This window comes from Rhodamnia argentea, chromosome 1 (assembly GCF_020921035.1).
Source record: "Rhodamnia argentea isolate NSW1041297 chromosome 1, ASM2092103v1, whole genome shotgun sequence".
Lineage (NCBI taxonomy): Eukaryota > Viridiplantae > Streptophyta > Magnoliopsida > Myrtales > Myrtaceae > Rhodamnia > Rhodamnia argentea.
Window position 1 is genome coordinate 29,165,551 of NC_063150.1, and position 21,309 is coordinate 29,186,859.

Below are 21,309 nucleotides of genomic sequence, written 5' to 3' on the forward strand. Positions count from 1 at the left end.
AGAAGAGAAAAACCACAAATCTTCGTCTTCTTCCGCCCCCGAGAAGTCTCGTATTCACGGCCACCTCTGGTTAAAAATCCAACCCTAGCTTCTTGTGCCCTTTTTTCCTCCATTTCTATCCTTTCTTCTGGTTGGGCTTGTCCCTCTTTTCCTCCCCATTTTACGCTTTAAAAGGAACTAGCTTTCTTGTGGGGCGTTCTTGATCTCTATGTCAGTTCCGCTCTGCGCGTTGCCTCCCCCGCATGTAGGCGCTCCCCTGTTTCGCCGTACTCGCTTCTGGGCTCGCCCATCGGGCCATGGCGGCTAAGAAGGTGTGCGAGTCCTACTCCAAGAGCCTGATCGACGAGGTCAACCGATGGGGCTGCATGAAGCAGACGGGGGTCAGCTTGAAGTACATGATGGAGTTCGGGTCCAGGCCCAGCGACCGCAATTTGCTGATCTCCGCTCAGTTCCTCCACAAGGAGCTTCCCATCAGGATTGCCAGGAGAGCTATCGAGCTCGAGAACTTGCCTTACGGGTTGTCTGAGAAACCTGCTGTCTTGAAGGTAAAAAACGAGAACAAAAGGGCTTTCCTTTTTTTGGGGATACGAGGCTGTGATTGTGTTTAATGTTTGTTTAGTGGTGATGGGTCAGAGAGATTTGACTCGATTCTTTGTGGTTTGACCGTTTCTTGATTATATTTCTTAATCTTCATGGAGAAATGGGATTGGGTACTCCTGGTAAAGAAGAGTGTTCTCATTATGTATGCATTTTACATCTTTGTGATTATTTTAGTAAGAGTTGACCGAAATCTGTATATTCACTTACTGCCAGTGATCATGCATCCTCTTGAAAATATCAAGTGGTGATTCGCTGACATGTTCGCCCTATGAGGTTGACTTGATCAGCGTTGCAACGGAATTGGTAATTGCGGCATAGAATATGTTCATGCTGGATGCTGTATTGACTTCTGGGGGTGAATCTTGCTCCTTTAGATATCACAGGGACTGCTTGGTTTTGGGGGACGACTTTCCCTTTCTTTCTTTTGTTTTTTTTTTCCCCTTTTCTGCAATTGTCATTCTATGTCTGAGTTAGGCTTTTCGACAAGTATGCTGAGTTCGACCAAAAAAAAAAAAAATGCTGATTTGGTAGTCTGATCAACTAGGCCTATGAAAGCTCTGTGGAGTGGTATATCATCTATTCGCGTTTCTATTTCACTGTTCAGGTTCGGGATTGGTACTTGGATTCTTTCCGTGATGTCAGGGCCTTCACTGAAATCAAGACTACGACTGACGAGAAGGATTTCACGCAAATGATAAAGGCAGTAAAGGTTAGACATAATAATGTTGTCCCGATGATGGCATTAGGAGTTCAACAGTTGAAGAAAGACTTGAAACAGAAGATTGTTTATGAGGATCTGGATGAGATTCATCAATTCCTTGACCGTTTTTACATGTCAAGAATTGGCATTCGAATGCTTATTGGTGAGACTGAGTTCCTTCGATTTTGGGCTTCATCGACTAATGGGAGGAGTCACTTTGTAGTTCTTATTTTTGACGGTCGTCTTATTTTTTTCTTAAATCGGTATTGCATGATGAATGCTCTTTTGTGCTGGCCAAAAAACATTTAATTAAAAGGAATGATGATTTGCTCATGCGCTTAAATTCTGGATGGAAATTCAGGTCAGCATGTGGAGTTGCATAATCCCAATCCTCCTCCTCATTGTGTGGGATATATCCACACGAGAATGTCCCCAGTCGAGGTTGCACGTAATGCTAGTGAGGATGCTCGCGCTATTTGTTTGCGCGAGTATGGCAGTGCTCCGGATATCAATATCTATGGGGATCCCAGCTTTACATTCCCGTGAGTCACTATCTAACCACATTGATTTTCCCCTCCCACCTGCCCAGAATCATTTCTTAAATCGGTATTGAATGAGAGCCTGGTACATTTTTCTATTTTTCGATTGATACATTCTCACCATTGATACAAAGCATCTGAGTGGATGCATCTACATATCTTGCTTCCATCTGCTATTCTACAGCTATTCTTGTTGCTTTTTTGCAGGTATGTTCCAACACACTTGCATTTGATGGTATTTGAGTTGGTTAAGAACTCTCTGCGTGCTGTCCAAGAACGATTCATGGATTCAGATAAAGTTTCACCTCCTATTCGAATTATTGTAGCTGATGGAATTGAAGATGTTACAATCAAGGTGCAGTCGTATTGCTTGAATTTGATTGGTATAAGTTTTCCAGTTTGCAAAATTTCAGGTTATGGTTGAAAGTGTGCTCCTCGACACTCATGTTGTGGGAAAATGTAGGAGCCTGACAAAAGCTTTTTCTGCAGACAAGCATTTGCCATTGACTTCTTTTTTTTACATGATTATAGGTCTCAGATGAGGGGGGAGGCATCCCAAGAAGCGGTCTTCCCAAAATCTTCACCTATCTGTATAGTACTGCGAAAAACCCCCTGGATGAGAACTCAGATCTCGGAATAGCTGATAATGTGACTATGGCCGGTTATGGCTGTGGGCTTCCAATCAGCCGTCTGTATGCTCGGTACTTCGGTGGTGACCTGCAAATTATTTCTATGGAAGGATATGGTGAGATTATCTTTTTTTGATTCTCCATCATGTAACTTCTCTGTCATTTCTATCTTTACACGAATGTTTCCACAAAAATCATGGAAACATAAGACCCTCTGATCTAAAGAGATCATATGTGCCTTTTGTCAATACATTCCATTCATGGTAGTTGCATTGGTTAATTTTTGGCCATAATTAGTTGCATTCTTTGAGTGTATTATTTGGTAATTATTTGCATAAGTTTGTACATTTGTTGGCACACAACACAAACGTGTTAAATTCTGAACGTTTTCATTTAAGAGGGCGCAAAAAGAGTAGGTGCACGTAGCGACTCTGTAGAGATGAGGTCTATTTGTGTCCACTTTACTGTAGATTTTGCAGCAGAATTTGCTAATGAGAATGCATGTTTGGGCTTAAGCTGGTCGAGATCAGCTCTCTAGGCTTGTAGCTGTTGAAGTAAATTTTATAAGAAGTTTCTCCAATTTTGTAAGCATAGACGCGCATTACTTGGATGAAGCAATTGCAAAGTCAGGGGAATTACTTCTGATGAGCCCCAAGGACGTTGGGTCGGTATTGCAGAGTCAGGGAAATTACTTCTGATGGGCCCCAAGGACGTTGGGTTGGTTGTTCTTACCAACCAACTAGCTGTATGGGAACTGTAAACTGCTCAAAATATTGATTTTGCATCGTATGAAACAGTATGATCTTGATAATATGATCCAATTTGAATGTTATATGGCTGCTTTTACATGGATAAAATTCCTGCCGTGGTTTGTCGCTTCTCCTCATTGGCTGATTTGCTGATAGTATCATTCTGTCACAACCGGCAAAGTTTTGCCTACACTTTTCCACTCAACCCTGTAAATTTGTTTCTGCAGGGACTGATGCGTACCTCCATTTATCTCGCCTCGGAGATTCTCAAGAACCGCTCCCGTGAGAAAAACTAAAGCACGAACTCCTGGTTCACGAGAACAGACTTCTGGGAAATGCCCACAGGGATCCGTCTTAAAAAGCAAGAAGTAGCTGCAATTTTCCGTTTGCAAATAACGGGTAGCTTTCCTGTATATTCTTCCGCTTTTCGACATGTCAATGCTGGCATTAGCCTTGATTCCATTATTCGCTGTTGTAGGCCACATTCCACGCAGATTCTGATTTTACTCTTCACATGTTTGAGTATTCGCATTAACGGGCACCACAGGGGGCAAAAGTGGAAATTAGTAGTCGATCTTGTAGCTCTAACCTGCAGGTTCCATTATTGAAGTCATCTCACTCATGGTATTGACTCATATCCTCAAGAGCAGTCAATTATGTTGCACTGTGTCTTGGGTAAGGACTGAAAAATCACTCAGTTTGGATTGATTTATATCTTCAAGCGTGCCTTTGTTTCTTTTTAAGTTTTTGTCCATAACTCTGTGCAATCTTCACAAGAGTGCTTGTTGATAGGGTTGAGCGGTTCTTTGTTACGTACAGGTTTCACCGAGAATTTGGAACCTACTCATCTATATAGGTTCCTCATTTTTTGGAACCTAGAACCTTCCATGCATACCTTGTAATCTAAAATCTACCTTATCACAAGTTTCAAGGTCGGTTTTAGATTCCATCCAAGTTTCACATGATCATTGTTAAAATCTACTGATTACAATTCATATTTAAACATCCGAAAAATATGAAACATTAACAAAGTAGAAGTCTTAATGATAACGTGGTTTCGGATTACATATTCATCATCGGACATTATGCACTACCGCGGGATGACGCGAAAACATATATCAAGAAAAAATATAAAAACTTGCTCGAGGTTTTTGGAATTTGAAATTTACCCGTCAGAATAGGTTTTTTAATTTTTGGAAGCTGAAACTTATCCTGCATACCTTAGAACCGATCGGTTCTCACTTGTCTAATTCTTCATATTCTACTTTGGAATCATGTTTACCTCTACATGCTGGAGCAAAAAGTGGTCGGACTCGATTTCCATTTATCACAATGATTACATGGTTGTAAACCTTCACGTCGAGCTTAGTTGCACATTGGACAGTCTTCTACGTATTTGGGAGTACTTAGAGATGTGAATGTCTATCCCTGGTTTGATCTTAACCTAATGAGATGATCTTGTGGGTGTTGCAAGCCCCAACAAATGCACCATGCATTAGGTTGTCCGGACATTGCTGAATATGATAATCTCAGACATTGTTGAATATGATAATCTCAGATAGGATAATGATAGGATATGATTTTAGACATTCCATGACACTTGCATACAACATAAATTCAAATGAATGTAATTTCAAATAAATGTTATCCAAATTAATGTTTGATTTGCAGTATTAAAACTAAAAATAAACTATGGAAGTTGTAAACTACTCATTCTTCCATCATTTGCCATCTGTCGGACAACACAACCCTCTTCCCTATGCCTTCGAGGATGCCCTCTCCTTTTGCGAGATCCCTTTTGCTGCCCTCGATCAACCTATTTTGCTTCGTTTCACATCTTACTTCGCCGCTTCGAGACGCTCTCGAGTTTAAATTCTTCACCAGTCCCACGTCCTTCTTGCCGTCATGCCTTCTCTTCTGCTACAATTTTAAAGATCCCCTCTTCTCCTCACACACGCCGTTCACCTTCAATACCTTCTTCTCTCATCAAATCCAAAAGAATTGATACGAGGATCGCACCGAATCTCAATTACAACATCCGACAATGGAGGCAATATAGACGAGAGTGGAGTTGTGGATTAGAGACCAACATGCGAAGTTTGTCAAGGTGCTGTGGGAACCTGCCGTGCAAATTTGGTACGCTGGTCCAACTCTCTAGGATGACGTTGTTGAGGAGCTCTGTCGCCCCGGCTACCGCATCCATCGAATCATCATCTTCGCAGAGGCGGCATCGGGCTTTGATTGGGATCACGAAGTTCCCCTCTAGGATGGAGTTGAGCGATATAAGGAAGAAGCAGGGCCAGCGAGCTCAGGTCTCGCTTTTCCCGGCTGCCGAAGGTGGGGAAAGCATGTCGTCGCCGGTGGGACGAACGGTGGCATTTGGAATGATGATGGTGGTGCTGGGCAAAAGAGAGGAAGAGTGGCGAGTGCAGAAGAAGGAAAGAACATGTGATTTTTTATTAGTTTTCCATATTTCACATATCCTATTAAGATCTATCTCACTCTTAAAATTGTATTTTTTTTTTATTCGGACTATGACCGAGCTATATCTTCTTCATATTCCGATTTCACGTCACTCCAAATCCCGAATAAGATAACTTTTATCCTATCCGGAATTTTCTCCAGCCCACCAAACACAAGCTCATTAACCTCTGGACTGACGAGCATCTCATTCGAATCTTCCATGCTTACTTTCAGACTCCTTGTCTAGCGTGCAAGTAGATCGACCATGTTTACGAGAACCGTCGATGAGCGGCTGAATGTCATATGTACATCGTGCTGTACACTTACATGAGAAGTGTTAGGACTTTGATCTTTCTGATCTCTCTCGTTTGTCAAAGGTGTGAATTAAGATCGTCGTCGCGTTTTTCCGAATCACGTACTTTGCTGATGACTAGATGGGGGACTGCATGGATTTCACATGCGGACCTTGGAAGCACGTCCGAAAGAAATTTGTAAGAAAGCTTCATAGAGCAATGGCGCATGTTTGACTCCCGACTGTTGATTTCTCCTGAGTTCTATAATTGGAAGGAGAGAGAAAATGACAAGAATTCCTTCCTCCTTCCATTGTTTGGACATCTTTTCCCAAACCGCAAGAAACAGCGTCTAAACTTAAACATTGCAATGTCATCCATTCGAAACCAGAAGCCACTCTCAAAACCTCTGATTTTTCTAGATGACACCCACCTATAAAAACATCATCAATAAAAGAAGCAGATGGAGGGGAAAGGCAAAATGAAAGCATCCAAGATAGTTGCGGCAACAGTCTCGGTCCTGCTCGTCGCGGGCGTATGCATCGGCGTGCTGGTCAGCGTGAAAGGTAAAGGCGGGTCGGGAAATGGGGAAGGCCAGATTTCGTCCAGTTCCAAGTCCGTGGCCGCCATTTGCGCGCCGACGGATTACAAGGAAGCCTGCGTCAATAGCCTCAGCGGGGTGGGGAAGAACGAGAGCGCCTCACCCAAGGACCTGATTCAGGCCGCCATCGCGTCCACTCTTGAGGAGGTCAAAGCGGCGCTTAATAAGTCGGGATCGATCGGGAGCTCGGCCACGGGCTCCTCCCAGAAGATGGCTTTCGAGGATTGCCAGGACTTGCTGCAATTCGCCGTCGACGAGCTCCAGTCCTCTTTCTCCATGGTGGGGGACAGCGACTTGCACACTGTCAACGATCGGGTCGCGGAGCTTCAGAACTGGCTGAGCGCCGTGATTTCGTATCAGCAGACGTGTCTGGACGGCGTCACGGACCCGGATTTGCAGAAGCAGATGTCCAACGGGATGCTGAATGCCACGGAGCTAACAAGCAATGCCTTGGCAATTGTTTCGGCGATTTCCGGCATCTTGACCACCTTCAACATTCCTTTGAACAACAGTGCAACCTCACGCCGACTTCTCGAGGAGCCCGATGCTGAGGACGCCGGCGGACACCCTTCCTGGTGGTCGCATGAAGACCGGAAGCTAATGGCAAGCCAAGCAAAGGGCCAAGTGAGACCCAACGCGGTGGTGGCGAAGGATGGGAGCGGACAATACAGTACTATCGCTGCTGCACTCGCTGCATATCCCAAGAACAACAAAGGCAGATATGTCTTATATGTGAAGGCCGGGATATACAACGAGTATATCACGGTTACTAAGGATCAGGTCAATATCTTCATGTATGGAGACGGTCCGAGGAAGACGATGATCACAGGAAAGAAATGCAATCGAGACGGCGTATCCACCTTCAGAAGTGCTTCTTTCTGTAAGTGCACGAGCTCAATATCGAACAGTACTTGGTAGAAAAATATACGATCGTGACGGTGTGTATTGATGAGGACTTGTATCTTGCAGCGGTGATCGGAAACGGATTCATCGGTAAGTCGATGGGGTTCCAGAACACAGCTGGCCCCGAGGGCCACCAAGCTGTGGCGCTCCGAGTCCAATCCGACATGGCAGCCTTCTTCAACTGCAGAATGGACGGGTACCAAGATACCTTATACGTGCAGGCGCACCGCCAATTTTACCGCAATTGCGTCATATCCGGCACCGTGGACTTCATATTTGGTGACGCAGCGGCGGTGATCCAAAACAGCCTGATCATCGTTAGGAAGCCCATGGACAACCAACAGAACACGGTGACGGCCCAGGGAAGGACGGACAAGCACGAGACCACTGGCCTCGTGATCCAGAACTGCCGCATCGTGCCCGAGCAGAAGCTCTACCCGGTGAGGCTACAGATTCGGTCCTACTTGGGTAGGCCTTGGAAGCAGTACTCGCGGACAGTCATCATGGAGTCGACCATAGGGGACCTGATTCAACCGGAGGGGTACATGCCCTGGGACGGGAACTTTGCGCTTGACACTCTATACTACGCCGAGTACGCAAACTGGGGCCCCGGCGCAGCGACTGACAAGAGAGTGAAATGGAAGGGCTTCCACGTGATAACGAACCGGAATGAAGCTTTGCAGTTCACGACCGGACCATTCGTGCAAGGGAACCAGTGGCTCAGGCCCACCGGCATGCCTTACGTGCTCGGATTCAACGGAAAATGAAGGGCATTTGCTCCGGCAAGCGATGCACCAGAAGCAGTTGCAAAAGATATAGAGTTAGTAATTGGAAGAGATGCATTCTGTACAAAACCTGTCGGGACGAGTGGCTGGTTTCGATTGCCACCCCTCCATAGCCCGGAGTTTGTACAGCTCTCAAGTTATAATCCTAGTCCCACTCTGATTTGTGCCCCTTTCTCTATGAGAACTAAATCAAACTAACAAAGCTGAACACAGTTTTGCTGTGGTCTTTTTCATTTTGATCTTGTTGATAGTTACAGATGAAACATTCCTTTGTCCCTACCGATCTCAGTTAAGCTACCTGGCGTTTTCTATCTAATCAAATATCATCAATCCGACGCTAACCGAAAGAAGATGCCGATGGATTCCAACAGACGTGCGAGACCAATCACTAATAAGACTCACAAAGCAGAACTTAGATTTCCCAACAACAGTCCAGAAGAAACATCGACTTTCTCTAACCCGACATAAGTAGCCAGCAAGCCCAATCGCACCCTTTTGCTACATATTCAACAAGAACTGTGAAAGCCATGATTCTTCATTTTTTTCACTCCTTTATTTCTAAGTGAGAGGACAAGCGCTAAATATAGACACCACAGTCCCAGCAATGCAAAGAAGAAAAACCTCACATTCTCCGAAGCTGCCCTTCCAGGGATGAACAAGATTATAATCGACTCCGAGAATGATTCTATTACCAGAAAATGATGCCTGGTATGACTGACCTAAACAGCTCAGGTACAAGAGTTTTCTATCCTGACAAAAATGCAGATCCATCCGTTAGAGGATATAAAAACCGCGATTGAATCAATCTGCCACCATGAATGGGTCAATTTCTCCAAGATCGGCCATCAGAGGTTCCAAGCTTGTCGGGTCTTCATCCTCTGCCGCAAAATATGTCGGGAAAGGAAGGGTCGATGCGTCTGGTTTCTTGTACACTGCATCCTTTATAAATACAAAATTTCCCTCTGCACCTGGGACCTGTTAAAGGAATGCAAGACAACCTAATTCGCCACAAATCTACAAAGGAAAATCCATCTGCTAAATTTGGCGAACTAAGATTGAGAAAGAGAGGTGAAAGGGAACATACTTGGCCTCTCACCCACATCAAGTTCCTTGCGGGATCTATTCTGTAGACAAACACGTTTTTTACTGTTCGTCGCTTTCCACCCATTCGACCAGCCATTTTCTTGCCTTTGAAAACCTGTTAAGATGCAAACAAACTTTATACCAAGCAAAAAATGACCAGCAAATGCTTAAAATAAAGGGATTGATATACCAAAACCACCGGCGGAAAGGAACAACAAAATCCTGATAACTACCCACAGGCAAGCGAGACGGATGATCTAGTTAATTTAATTCTTCAAAGAACTAAAGTAGTAATAAGTCAAGATGTAGAAACAATTCCATTGGCAAAGACCTCATACGCCGTAAAGATGCACAACTTGCTGCATTCCACAATGTGCATCATCCTTTCCTTAAATCCATGTCTTTAAGCACTAGAAAAGCAACTACAGCCATTTGATTTGATGGTGATTGGTTGAAGTCATTATCATTGAAAGTTAGCTTCGACATTCTTTCATGTTATTTATTTCTAACCTCTCCATCAGAACATCAACATCAACATCAACATCAACATCATCTTTATTCCAAACTAGTTGGGATCAGCGGTCGATGAACCCAAAAATAAAATAAAATAAAATAAAATAAATCTTCTTAAACAGGCTATTGCTACATGGTACACACCTCTCAAGTCTCAAGTTTCTTGTCCCCACAGAAAAAGTTGGCATACAGGAATTTCATAGTTTTAGAAACCATAAATCTGCAAAACTTTCAGCTTAGTTGGCAAATCATTCATTGACTGATGGATCTGGGGCAAATACACTGGCCTGGACCAAGGTCCATCATGGCCATTGATCATGTGGGACCCACATGATCATTGGCTGTGATCATTTTGGGTCCACACATGATTAACGACCATGATGGACTGTGGTCATTTTGGGTCCACAGATGATCCAACGGCCATGAAGGACCTTGGTCCAGGCAAGACTCTCTAGATCTTAAGACTGAGCTTCACAATAAAAGTGTCTTAATATGCAATGGGGCTCACATCATCAATGGCCATGATGGACCATGATCATTTTGGGTCCACATATGATCAACGGCCATGAAGGACCTTGGTCCAGGCAAGAGACTCCGGATCTTAAGACTGAGCTTCACAGTAACAGTGTCTTAATATGCAACTTCTAGTTTCCCATTCCCATTCACAGTACAACTACTTTTGGATCATGCATCTGTTCCCTACATGCCACCTACAGGAACTTATAACAGGAACTCCATAGACACCTACAGGAACTTATAATTATGCAATTGATGGTGTATAGCCGATGAGTGGATCTTAGAACCCACCAGCTATTAATGCAGCAACCAAACAATAAGCAAGTGAACACTGCCGTAAAAATAGTGCACGTAGTTACTGGCTATAGGCAGAAAAATGAACAGTCCTGGAAAAACGCTAGCTGGTAAAAGAGGAATGGCAACAAGGCTTCCAGCATAAAAACACAATAGAATCTTTAGATATCGCTAGAGATACCTTCCCAGGAGCATCTCTCTGACCAGTAGAACCAATACTTCGATGTGACAGTGATGCACCATGAGAAGCTGGCATCCCTGCAAATCCCCATCTTTTCATCCCACCCTGGATATTCAACATATAGAAACAATAAGACGAGATAACAGTGGATCTCATTCCCTTATATGGACTCACAAGAATTTCAAAACAGTTCTGTTAACATATGGCAAGTAGAGGGAAAAACACGACGTGTTGTGGTACCACAGAGAAAATTATTCTCCACTTTAACAGTCCTCATCTCATGTCCATAGACGACTAAAATGGTAGAATTCATATATGAACTCCAGCCAATCTAAATACACATGTCTCCCATTATACAATTTTAGTCTAAATCACAATGCTGTAAATATGCAAAGGTTTGACAACTATGGACAGAAAATCTAACATTAAACCAACTCTGACAGTGAAGTAAAATCAAAAGCTCATTATCATTGGGCTATCAAAAACCAACTAGATGTGCTCTAGTTCAGGTTATCCATCAATGGATCACATTTGGTAAATCGAAATGAACTAAACGTCAAATACCTATGGAGAAAAAGAGCTATAAGCCAATGACTAAGTTTTACTAGGTAGCCTAATAAAGTAACAAGAAATCAAGGAAAATCTGAGCAAAAGAGATGAAAATGAGAGCTAAAGGCCTAACCTGAAATCCTTTGCCCATTGTAATTCCTTGGATATCCACATACTGTCCTGGGACAAAATGGCGAACACCAATTGACGTACCAACAGGTATGAGTGCATCTTCTGTCACAGGAAACTCTTTCAATTTCCTCTTCATTGGAACTCCTTGAGATCTAAAATGACCAACTTCCGGTTTCGTCAAATGCTTCTCTTTCTTCTGCCCGCAACCGATCTGACTAACACAGCAAGAATGCACCACCTTAAAATTAGAAACCATACCATGAAGCTCTACAGGCAAGCATCAGCTTCAGCCACAATTTTTAGCTGCTAATCACTATCTGAAACAAAGGAGAGCAAACATATACACAGTGCCATTTTGGTCACCTGTTTAAGCACCGGCAAAACAAGTTAAAAGAAAAGAAAGACGGCTGGAAATGCAATAATAGTTGTTGCCTCAATCATCCTCCTCCTTGCCCAGATTGAAAAATTGTTCTAACTGTCAATAAGACAGTCAATTCTACTCTCCAGTAAAACCCACGGCTTTCACCAGTACCAGTTTTAATGAAGACATTAAGTGACTCAGACATTGCTAATCCACAAGAATGGTGTTACTAAGGAGGGAAGGACTCTAGGTCATGGTATCCATTATGAAATTTCCATTGCTTTACCGGCATAGTCCAAGCTTAAAAAGAATATCTCCCCCATTAAGATCATCAGATGAGCACGCTGTTCCGAACAAGTCACGAAATTTTTAACAGAAGTATACAGACAACTATCGAACCATTCTTAATGAAGAACTCAAACCAATCAGAGACCCGAAAGCTCTAACCGTGCCAAGAACGTGCCACTATCCACATTTCTTCTTAAGCTTTCCATGTTAACACCACGCAGTCACCTCCATAGCATCACGTCAAATTTACGAAAAGCAAACACATCCTGCAGAAAAAAGAAACAGCGTGCCGCTAATACGGGCAGTGCATTCATGAGAACTCACACCTGTAGAGCGAAAATGCCTTCTTTCTCAACAGTCTTCACCTGGCACACGATGTTATCATCAACCCAGAGCACGGACAATGGAACCCTCGCCCCCCACTTATCCCACTGCGCGGTCATCCCGCACTTCACCGCAATGATCCCCGTCCGCTTCGAGACGGGGCCCATCACGCCCGAGACCGCCTCGATCACGCGAGCCGAGTCCGGGGCAAGCAGGGCCTCCGCGCTGAACCTCCTGATCAGGTGCTCAGCCGAAGGCGAGGTCGGGTTAAGGACGGACAGAGCTCGGAAGCGGGAAATGAGGCCTCTCGAGAGGGCCGACATGGCCTGGGACGGGATTTAAGGTGGTGGGTATGGGAGTGATCGACTGCTAAGGCCCCGAGAAGTTATGGTTGTTGACTGTGAGTAGTGAGTACCCCCATGGAAGAGAGAGAGAGAGAGAGAGAGAGAGAGAGATGGTGAAGAAGAGGAAGAAGAAGAAGAAGAAGAAAGAGGTGAGATTCTGCAGTAGGGTTTTAGGTTGGAGAGATGTCTGAATCATTTGGGCTGGGCTTGAGGCCTGTTTGGACTCCTTTGGCGACAACAGAAACCAACGACGGCCATGCTTTTTGTTTCGTTCATGATTAAAAAAATCACCTGAAAAATAAACAAGCAGTAGCACAGCCACAGAAGCTACACACACACGCTCGCCTTCCGTCTTCTTCCTCAATGGAGATCCACTACGCCCCTCACGAACTCCGACTCCCCAAGCTCGCCGCTCCTTCGACCTCCCGCCCGGCACCCATCTTCCCCCTCGTCCCGGCGGCCCGCTCCTCTCCCTCCTCACGCCGGGCTCCCGCCGCGCGAGCTCGCATCTCGTCGCCGGAGAGCGCGGTCGTGGCGCCGCAGCACGCGGGGGGAAAGATGGTGGTGGAGCTGGTGGGGGCGTTCAACGAGCTGACGGAGAGGATGAGGAGCGGGGTGTCGCTGTCCACGAGGTCCTCCCGCATACTGTTCAAGGCCCTCAAGCTCGCCATCCCCATGATGCAGAGCTCGCCTCTCGGCCCCGACGGCCGTCCTCCTCTCTCCAGGGCGCTCAGCATCGCCATCATCCTCGCCGATCTTCAGGTTCTTGAACAATTTCTCTTCCTGGGTTTGTGTTCCGATGAGTTCAAATGTGATTAGCTTATTGCTTCATAGTAATTGGCGTATGCATTGCGATTACCAAATGCCAATTTGAATACCATCCATTCAAATGGGCGTCTTTTTACTTCTTGCTCTCAGAATCTCTCACTTGACTTTCGACCTTCCTTCTGCATATTCTTCCTGAGATGAAATTGTAAAGCAGCTGATGGCTTTTTCACAGATGGATGCGGAGGTGATATCGGCTGGCATCCTCAGAGAAGTCCTCGAGGCCGGAGTGGTGTCCATCCATGATGTGAGAGACCGGATTGGCACGGGGACGGCTCACCTGCTGCACGAGAGCTTGCGGGTCAAGAACTTCCCCTCGAAGGTTGACGTGCTGGACGACGAGAGTGCCGCCGCCCTGAGGAAGTTCTGCCTCACGTTCTACGACACGAGAGCCGTGGTCCTCGACCTTGCCCTGAAGCTCGACACGATGCGGCATTTGAGCTACCTCCCGAGGTATCAGCAGCAGATGGTCTCTCTCGAGGTCATGAAGGTGCACGCGCCGTTGGCACACGCGTTGCGGACCGAATTCTTGTCGCTGGAGCTCGAGGATCTCTCGTTCCGGTACCTGTTCCCGTACTCGTACCTCTACCTCGACACATGGTTGAGAAGCCATGAGACCGGAAGCAAGCCCTTGATAGAAGTATACAAAGAGCATCTGCTTCGATCTTTGCAGGACGATTCCGTCCTAGCCAATATGGCGGACGAGATTTTGGTCCTAGGCCGATATAAGAGCCGCTACAGCACTATGAAGAAGCTCCTGCGGGACGGGAGGAAGCCGGAGGAAGTGAATGATATCCTAGCCCTGCGAGTTATACTGAATCCGAAGTCGGGACCGGATACGACCGAGACGGGCGAAAGGGCATGCTACAGAACGCGGGAAATAGTCCAGAACTTGTGGAGAGAAATGCCTCACAGAACGAAAGACTACATCTCGAGGCCAAAAGCGAATGGCTATCAAAGCTTACACATGGCTGTCGACGTGAGCGAGAATGGCCGAGCCCGACCGTTGATGGAGATACAGATACGGACTACGGACATGGATATGTTGGCGGCCGGCGGAACTGCATCTCACTCTTTGTATAAGAGCGGACTCACCGATCCTGAGGAGGTTGTATTCTACTCTTGTATGCATTTCTACATGGTCATGTTTGTCAGCAGTGGCATGAGAAGTGCCTCGACACCAAAAATGAGTCTCTCTTCTTTTGATTGCTCAGGCAAAACGGCTGAAGGTGATAATGTTGGCTGCGGCGGAGCTTTCCGCTCTGCGTCTTCAAGACCTCCCATCGCTGAATCACAACACGGAAATGGAGACCGACCGGAGAGATCGCGTCTTCCGCCTTCTCGACAAGAACGGAGACGGTAGGATCAGCATAGAAGAGCTCATGGAAGTGATGGAAGAGCTTGGAGCCCCCGGGGACGACGCGCGAGAGATGATGCAGCTCCTCGACGCCAACAGTGACGGTTCCCTGAGCTGCGACGAGTTCGACGTGTTCCAAAATCAGGTACCAACATTCCTTCCCCTTTCCATGGCTTCACTTGCGAAAACATAGCGGATTGAGGGGTCCTTGGTTTGATGTTTCTCTCATTCTCTGTACACAGGTCGAACTAATGAGGAGTCTAGAAGACAGAGACGACCAATACAAGGCGATGTTGAACGAGAAGCTTCACTTGGACGACATCGCCAGGATTAGCCCGGCCACGGCTGTAGAACCCCGGCAATAGCTCAAAGCCGGTATTGCCCTTTCCTCTTGTAGATACTAGAGATAGGTACTTGTACAATGCAGATGCTACTTGTGCATTTTGAGATGTTGCACTTAACCAAAGTGGTCAAGCATTTTAGGAAAAGACATTTTGCTGTTACCAAAGTCGTTGGATCTTGAACAGGTTCTGGCATTATTTGAACATCAGAAAGTATACAGGAAAACAAAAGACGGTCCTTGGTAAACAACATGAACATATACATGCCAAAAACTCATAAGAGCCCTCAAAATCTTGAAAGAAAGAGAACCCAAATATCATCGTAGGAGCCGCCGAATCTGTCTCTCAGAGCTCCTCTGCGTCGTGTCCTTTGCTGGCCAAATTGTCCTTGATCTCCTGAGACTTGTGCTTCGTGGCTTCGAGGGTCTCGCTGGCTTTGGCCTTAGCCGCTTCATAGCCTTCCTTGGCCTTCTCTTTGGCCCAGCTCAAGCGCTCGTCGGCCTCCTCTTGCTTCCTCTTCGCCTCCTCCGATGCCCTCTTCGCCGCCTCTGCAGCCTTCTCCCTTGCTTGTTCCTCCGTTTCGGATGCCTTCTGCTTCGCTTGCTCTGTTGTCTCGGCCGCCTTCTGCTTGGCCTGCGCGGCCTTTTTGGCCGCCTTCTCCTTCGACTCTTCTGCCTTCTCTGCCGCCTTCTCCTTCGATTCTTCCGCCTTCTCCTTCAACTCTTCTGCCTTCTCTGCCGCCAATTTGGCAGCAGCCTCGGCCTTTTCCTTTGCTTCTTGGGTTGTGGCACTCGCCGTGTCCTTTATGTGCTCGGCCGTTTCCTTGGCCGCATTCTTGACTTGCTCAGCCTTCTTGGCAGTCGCGTCCTTCAGCTCACTCGACTTCTCAGCCGTGGCTCTTTTGGCTTCCTCGGCTTTCTCTGATGCTGTGTTCTTCACGGTGCTGGCTTTCTCTGCTGCATATTGACCAGCTCCTACTCATTATAACATATGAAACATGTTTCAAAGTGAAGAACATCAATACCGTAATGAAGTTGGAAAGTGAAGTTCACAAACGCAACAACAATCATCGTACTAACCAGAGGCCACGTCCCGGACCTTGTCTTTGACAGTCTTAGCGGTATCGGCGGTCTTATCCGAGGCACTTTTCGTTGCGCTCTCTTTGGTCTCGTCATGCTTGAACCCTAGACCTTCTGAGAGCTTCTCCTTTGCCCACTCGGTCCACGACTCCGAGGCTTCCTTCACCTCTTTCCCGGCATCCGCAGCCTTCTCGCCTGCTCTGTCTGTCTTCACCTTGAATTCCTTGAAGTCCTCGCCTTCTTCCTTGGTCGAAGACATGTGCCCGACCCCGGAGCCGCTGCATCGGGGGCCGAGAACCGCCAACGCCACCGCAGTGGCCATCACAAAGAGCCAAAAGGGTCTTCTTGAAGCCATGGACGTTATGCAACAAAACCACCGCCCAGTTCACAGGTTTTTTGGAAGTTTATCTTCTAGTCTATGAAGAAGTTCGCAGAGGGAGAAAATCTCGGGGGCACGGGTTTTTTAAAAGCGTGTACAAAAGGCGGTAAAAGATAGTGGGGAAGGGAGACATGGCACCCGACAGGTGTCTAACCACGTGGCAATGAGAGATGCCGGGGATGCTGTGAGGTTGCCACGTGTCGGCAGTTTCCAAGTGTCGGGTTCCATGTACTGGTTTGCTGTCTCGGTTGGTCAAAGCAGGCACAGAGTGGGCAGTTTCTAGTGCTTCCCCCCGCAGCGTGCTTAATCCTATGCCTAAAAAGTTTCGTGTAAAGAGAAGATTATTAGTAAGAATTTTTGTTTATATTTCCTTTATTTGATTACACTTTTTCCACATCGTTATACGGTGATCTCCAACATTTATAAAAAATACACCGTATTTCCACAACGTATATCCATGTAATACGTAGTGAAGTCGAAATCTGTGTGGTTACGTTCGTAGTACCCTTGCTAATCGAAAATCCATTGCATGTGACCATCGCATTGGACCCTTTCGATAGCACATTGAATGAGGCTTGTACTCGTAAATTCATTCGATTCATACCCCCGATGGCGACGTGAATCACTATACGTCACGGCCGTATGCTGGTGTTAACAGACCACACCGAGCGACGTCCGATCAAGTCCCCTACCGATGAGGAAATTTGTAACGTTATGCTCGTACAGATTCGATTATCACGCGACATCTAGAGACTCAGACATCGTAGTCTCACTTGATCGAAATCTATGCTCAGCTTGGTCCATCGATCCAAAAGATCAAGAGGGGATTCAAGGACTCAAAAACTCTCTTCCTACACCACCTCCAGGCATTATTAATGTGAACCGATTCGTATGGTTCAATTTCATCAGTGAAAACAACAAGTTTGTTGCCTGAGCTGAAGACCAAAGTCAAAAGAGATCCATAACTTATAAACCCCAGAGAAGAAACGACAGCCTTGAAAACAGTGAAAAGGCAGCAAAGAAAAAGAGAACAACCACAGAATGGGATCAGTTGATCCTTCTTTCCAACACAAATCTTAACATACCCCCATGGGCAAAATGGCCTCCAAGCAAATGCATATCTTAGACAGGCATGAGCAAACTCAAAAGTTATTTCCGAGTGCAGGGAGAAAAATGGATCGAACTCAATAAGACAATTAACTATTGTTTCTGCCTACCTGCAAGAATCAAAAACTGTTTGACTGACAAATTACTAGATTCCTAAGAAAATTGTTCAATTCTATCTAGCAATCAAAAGCAAAATTCAGATACAGCATTTACATCTTTCTTTCTTGAAATGCAGTTTACTAACCACCAAGCATCGTGATCTTGTGTTCCCCAATGTCTCCTCAGCATTCAGCCGCATGTTCAGCGGAAAACCCCAATCCTGTTCCAAACCACATTTAAGCTCATTTAGCATAAGGAACATCTTTACACCAGCGCAGTGGATGACATGACGCTTGGATTTGGAAACAAGATTTAAGAGTAACCCTCCAGAGGAAAATATTTTCTTACTCCATCTTACAATGTGGACTGGGAAGTGGCCCTGCACGTCTTTTTATTGTGGCCGAGACCTTTGCAGTTGCTGCACTGGAGTTGGCGTTTAATCAAGTCTACTGATTCAAACTGCTTCATCTTTGGTCGCCCAGGTGGCCGTTTGGTAGGAGGAGGAGTCACGGTAACAACTGCTTCAGCTGATTCACTCAAAACTGGCTTATCTACATTCGGGACGGGATTTATTGACTCGACGTAGGTAAGGCGGTAAGTTTCAACTGCGAAGTATCTGGAGCAGTAGTCATAAATGCTTCTATCCATGCACTCAAAGACGGCAATAGCATGGCAACAGGGCAAACCTGTAAGTTGCCATCCCTTACAGCTGCAGTCCCAATGATCGATATCGACAATATCAACAGTATCTCCACGAACTTCAAAGGTGCTACCTTCCGAGTGTAACACCTGAAGTGAATGCGACAGTGAAGCTTCCATTTGGAGCTTCTCCTCCTTAGATGGGGTTAACTTTGACACCCACTGACTGGATTCAACTCGGCGTGTATATAAGGATTCCATCATCCTTCCTCGCAAAGTATCAATCATCTGTGTGATCGGCAGTTCGTGTGCCTCTGATACCCAACTATAGAACTCTTGCCCGAAGTTTGATGTCATGTGGTCATACCTTGCTCCCGTGAAGAATGCATTCGCCCAATGCTCTGGCTCACTCTGTACAACCCAATTGTAAGCATCGGGAGATATACCCCTTATGTTCTCAACTGCATGCTGAAAACCCTCAAGCCTTGGCGCATGAGCTGCAGTATAAAAATCATTAATCATGAATCGCCTTGCTTCATGAGAAAACTGCCCCTTCAAATCCTTGTTAAGTTTTTCAACAAGATGGCGCAGGCAGTAGCCGTGGTAGCAGTTGTCAAATATCTCAGCCAGAGATTTCTTTAAACCATTCTGAAAATCTGCAACAAAAGTGATCTGCTGAGAGGTGGCAATTGCAGATTTCAGCTCTTGCAAAAACCAATGCCAGTTATCCTCATTTTCATCATCTACTACGGCAATAGCTACAGGAAAAATTCCGTCATCCCCATCAATAGATGTTGCAGACAAGAGCATTCCCTGGTATTTTGAGTTAAGAACTGTGCTATCAAGAAACAGGAGAGGGCGACAACCCTGTTGGAAACCGGATATTGAGGCATGAAATGAGACAAATAGACGGTGAAAGCTCGAGTCCTCCTTGGTCGTAAAGGTAGCGAAGCTGCCTGGATTCGTTTCCTTTATCTTATCACAGAAAAAGGGCAAAAGTTTATAAGCCTCTTTATAGGAGCCTTGAAGCTGCTCCCTCGCAATTTCTTTTGCACGCCATGCTTGAGAATAATTCAATTGAATACCATACTCCCTCCGGATATCATCAGCAATGTCTTTTGGCCTATAATTTGGAGAAACTTTCAACTTTTCCTTTATAATGCTCCCAACCCAACCTCTTGTTGCCCGATATCCAGCTTTAACAGTGGCTCCTTCGCATGTATGTTCTGCATTCATTTTCTTGATGCAAACCAACTGAGTTGTTGCTAGCCTAGACGCATATATCCTCCATGGACAACCCTCGGACTTGCATTTTACGCTAACACGATGACTGTCATTCTTCTTATATCTGTAAGCAAAGCCGTGCGCAATCGAGTATTTATGCAAGGCTTCTCTGAACTCACTAAAGCTATTAAACCTTTGATCTATACCCGTGATGGTATTCTCCCACTGCAATGCAGCTCTACGATGCTGTTCATCACTGGAACCCGCGGGAATGCTGCATAAAGGGCGCCCGTCGCACACATCCAAGTCAAGCCGGTCGCTCATGTTGTCGTAGGCTGCATCAACAGGCACTACCAGAGGGACAACCTGCTCCGACACCGTCGTTCTGCTCGACCTGCATATCCAAGTGCCCCAAGTATCTCAGCATACGAGCTTTTAACACTTACAGCAATGATTATCATTGTTGGCTTCACTTCACAATGGAAAACATGACAATGCCCAGTTCAATCGCCACAACTCATCGGAAAATAAAAGAGAGTCAGATTGACAACCCAGCTGAACAATATCGACCAGATAAACAGGACCCAGTAATTACTACCTACTAGCAGGCATGTTGGACAGATTTCGAGCCGCAGCTTCCTCCGACATTACGAACACATCGACGGTGCCGGAATCGCCAAGGAAGCTCACCATTCGTTGCAAGTCCTTATCTTTCGAGATCGTAATCAAAGTCTTCTTGTTACCCGGGAGGAAGTACTTGATCGTCATCGCGTCGGCGCCGCAATTGAACATCTCGGCGACCTCCGCCCGGAAGTCATTCAGCTGAGTCTGCTGATCGATATCGATCGCATACGCCTCGCCCCCATTGTAGGATAACGTCCCGTCCTGATCGGCCACGAACTCGCCCCCCGACTGGCATATCGCTATTACTTTCTTCGCCGCCATGACCGACACCAATCCAACAGCAAGAACGGCAAGATCAAAACCAGGGTGGGCTAGCAAAACCGCTCGTTAGGCCGCGATTTTTGCGATTCTGGGTAGCCGTAGGTGAAGTTCTCCATCGACCCTTTCGTTGAAACAAGAAGAAGATGACGAAGAAGAAGAGGCGAAACCCTAGAGCTGAAGGACGAGGAAGACGGCGACTACGTTTCGGTTTTGGGCTCGTTTGTTGTTTTGAGCCTTTCCTTTGACTTTTGACTATTATAACATGATAAAATGGGGAAAATTTAAAATAAAATAAAAAAAAGGCCCGAAGTGTCTTTTTTTCAATAAAAGCTTGAAGTTGACTTTATTTCAAAAAAGGATTTGAAGTGCTTTTAGTATCTCAAATAAATGCATGAAGTGAATATTATTTTAAATAAGGGCATAAAGTGATTATATGTCTCAAAAAAAGGCTTGGCCTCAAAGGCATTTCC

The 21,309-nt window shown here is 45.7% G+C and overlaps 6 protein-coding genes across 10 annotated transcripts; 3 read left to right on the forward strand and 3 right to left on the reverse strand.

Moving 5' to 3' along the window:
- On the forward strand, positions 1 to 3,745 carry LOC115747810 (pyruvate dehydrogenase (acetyl-transferring) kinase, mitochondrial). The gene is made up of 6 exons (XM_030684108.2): positions 1 to 545; positions 1,205 to 1,463; positions 1,662 to 1,842; positions 2,047 to 2,194; positions 2,371 to 2,584; positions 3,445 to 3,745. Exons 1-6 carry the CDS (start codon positions 297 to 299, stop codon positions 3,501 to 3,503), a joined length of 1,110 nt encoding a protein of 369 aa, XP_030539968.1. The 5' UTR covers positions 1 to 296; the 3' UTR covers positions 3,504 to 3,745.
- A 2,706-nt stretch (positions 3,746 to 6,451) lies between these two features.
- On the forward strand, positions 6,452 to 8,479 carry LOC115747732 (pectinesterase-like). Its single transcript, XM_030683997.2, has 2 exons — positions 6,452 to 7,451; positions 7,541 to 8,479. Exons 1-2 carry the CDS (start codon positions 6,452 to 6,454, stop codon positions 8,239 to 8,241), a joined length of 1,701 nt encoding a protein of 566 aa, XP_030539857.2. The 3' UTR covers positions 8,242 to 8,479.
- A 172-nt stretch (positions 8,480 to 8,651) lies between these two features.
- Positions 8,652 to 13,186, reverse strand: LOC115747825 (50S ribosomal protein L3-2, mitochondrial). Its single transcript, XM_030684126.2, has 5 exons — positions 12,503 to 13,186; positions 11,529 to 11,738; positions 10,847 to 10,951; positions 9,344 to 9,457; positions 8,652 to 9,234 (listed from the first exon to the last, which is right to left on the reverse strand). Exons 1-5 carry the CDS (start codon positions 12,821 to 12,823, stop codon positions 9,061 to 9,063), a joined length of 924 nt encoding a protein of 307 aa, XP_030539986.2. The 5' UTR covers positions 12,824 to 13,186; the 3' UTR covers positions 8,652 to 9,060.
- LOC115747834 (probable GTP diphosphokinase CRSH, chloroplastic) lies at positions 13,185 to 15,693 on the forward strand. The gene is made up of 4 exons (XM_030684144.2): positions 13,185 to 13,606; positions 13,845 to 14,777; positions 14,884 to 15,171; positions 15,269 to 15,693. Exons 1-4 carry the CDS (start codon positions 13,208 to 13,210, stop codon positions 15,389 to 15,391), a joined length of 1,743 nt encoding a protein of 580 aa, XP_030540004.2. The 5' UTR covers positions 13,185 to 13,207; the 3' UTR covers positions 15,392 to 15,693.
- LOC115747731 (late embryogenesis abundant protein D-29) lies at positions 15,539 to 16,894 on the reverse strand. 3 transcript variants are annotated; one of them, XM_048273341.1, is made up of 3 exons: positions 16,447 to 16,893; positions 16,022 to 16,341; positions 15,539 to 15,988 (listed from the first exon to the last, which is right to left on the reverse strand). In XM_048273341.1, the coding sequence occupies exons 1-3, from the start codon at positions 16,799 to 16,801 to the stop codon at positions 15,713 to 15,715; spliced, it is 951 nt and encodes a 316-aa protein (XP_048129298.1). In that variant the 5' UTR covers positions 16,802 to 16,893; the 3' UTR covers positions 15,539 to 15,712. The 3 variants fall into 3 exon arrangements, with proteins under 3 accessions (XP_048129298.1, XP_048129297.1, XP_030539856.1); XM_048273340.1 differs by having other exon boundaries at positions 15,539 to 16,323; positions 16,447 to 16,894; XM_030683996.2 differs by having other exon boundaries at positions 15,539 to 16,341; positions 16,447 to 16,892.
- A 957-nt stretch (positions 16,895 to 17,851) lies between these two features.
- On the reverse strand, positions 17,852 to 21,076 carry LOC115747803. Of its 3 annotated transcripts, none has more exons than XM_030684096.2 (3): positions 20,493 to 21,076; positions 18,390 to 20,288; positions 17,852 to 18,251 (listed from the first exon to the last, which is right to left on the reverse strand). In XM_030684096.2, exons 1-3 carry the CDS (start codon positions 20,837 to 20,839, stop codon positions 18,233 to 18,235), a joined length of 2,265 nt encoding a protein of 754 aa, XP_030539956.2. In that variant the 5' UTR covers positions 20,840 to 21,076; the 3' UTR covers positions 17,852 to 18,232. The 3 variants fall into 3 exon arrangements, with proteins under 3 accessions (XP_030539956.2, XP_048129259.1, XP_030539957.2); XM_048273302.1 differs by having other exon boundaries at positions 18,385 to 20,288; XM_030684097.2 differs by having other exon boundaries at positions 18,380 to 20,288.
- Positions 21,077 to 21,309: the final 233 nt, after the last annotated feature.

What these genes read in the sequence shown, in the direction of transcription:
- LOC115747825 (XM_030684126.2), bottom strand. Translation starts at nt 12,823, where the DNA reads ATGTCGGCCCTCTCGAGAGGCCTCATTTCCCGCTTCCGAGCTCTGTCC. An exon ending in CAATGGGCAAAGGATTTCAG is followed by an intron (nt 10,952 to 11,528) that starts GTTAGGCCTTTA and finishes TTGAATATCCAG; the next exon opens with GGTGGGATGAAAAGATGGGG. An exon ending in AGAGAGATGCTCCTGGGAAG is followed by an intron (nt 9,458 to 10,846) that starts GTATCTCTAGCG and finishes GCATCTTAACAG; the next exon opens with GTTTTCAAAGGCAAGAAAAT.
- LOC115747834 (XM_030684144.2), top strand. Translation starts at nt 13,208, where the DNA reads ATGGAGATCCACTACGCCCCTCACGAACTCCGACTCCCCAAGCTCGCC. An exon ending in GACTCACCGATCCTGAGGAG is followed by an intron (nt 14,778 to 14,883) that starts GTTGTATTCTAC and finishes TTGATTGCTCAG; the next exon opens with GCAAAACGGCTGAAGGTGAT. An exon ending in TCGACGTGTTCCAAAATCAG is followed by an intron (nt 15,172 to 15,268) that starts GTACCAACATTC and finishes CTCTGTACACAG; the next exon opens with GTCGAACTAATGAGGAGTCT.
- LOC115747810 (XM_030684108.2), top strand. Translation starts at nt 297, where the DNA reads ATGGCGGCTAAGAAGGTGTGCGAGTCCTACTCCAAGAGCCTGATCGAC. An exon ending in TGGCATTCGAATGCTTATTG is followed by an intron (nt 1,464 to 1,661) that starts GTGAGACTGAGT and finishes ATGGAAATTCAG; the next exon opens with GTCAGCATGTGGAGTTGCAT. An exon ending in TTGAAGATGTTACAATCAAG is followed by an intron (nt 2,195 to 2,370) that starts GTGCAGTCGTAT and finishes ACATGATTATAG; the next exon opens with GTCTCAGATGAGGGGGGAGG.
- LOC115747803 (XM_030684096.2), bottom strand. Translation starts at nt 20,839, where the DNA reads ATGGCGGCGAAGAAAGTAATAGCGATATGCCAGTCGGGGGGCGAGTTC. An exon ending in TCCAACATGCCTGCTAGTAG is followed by an intron (nt 20,289 to 20,492) that starts GTAGTAATTACT and finishes TTGGATATGCAG; the next exon opens with GTCGAGCAGAACGACGGTGT.
- LOC115747731 (XM_030683996.2), bottom strand. Translation starts at nt 16,801, where the DNA reads ATGGCTTCAAGAAGACCCTTTTGGCTCTTTGTGATGGCCACTGCGGTG. An exon ending in GGTCCGGGACGTGGCCTCTG is followed by an intron (nt 16,342 to 16,446) that starts GTTAGTACGATG and finishes TATAATGAGTAG; the next exon opens with GAGCTGGTCAATATGCAGCA.
- LOC115747732 (XM_030683997.2), top strand. Translation starts at nt 6,452, where the DNA reads ATGAAAGCATCCAAGATAGTTGCGGCAACAGTCTCGGTCCTGCTCGTC. An exon ending in CTTCAGAAGTGCTTCTTTCT is followed by an intron (nt 7,452 to 7,540) that starts GTAAGTGCACGA and finishes TGTATCTTGCAG; the next exon opens with CGGTGATCGGAAACGGATTC.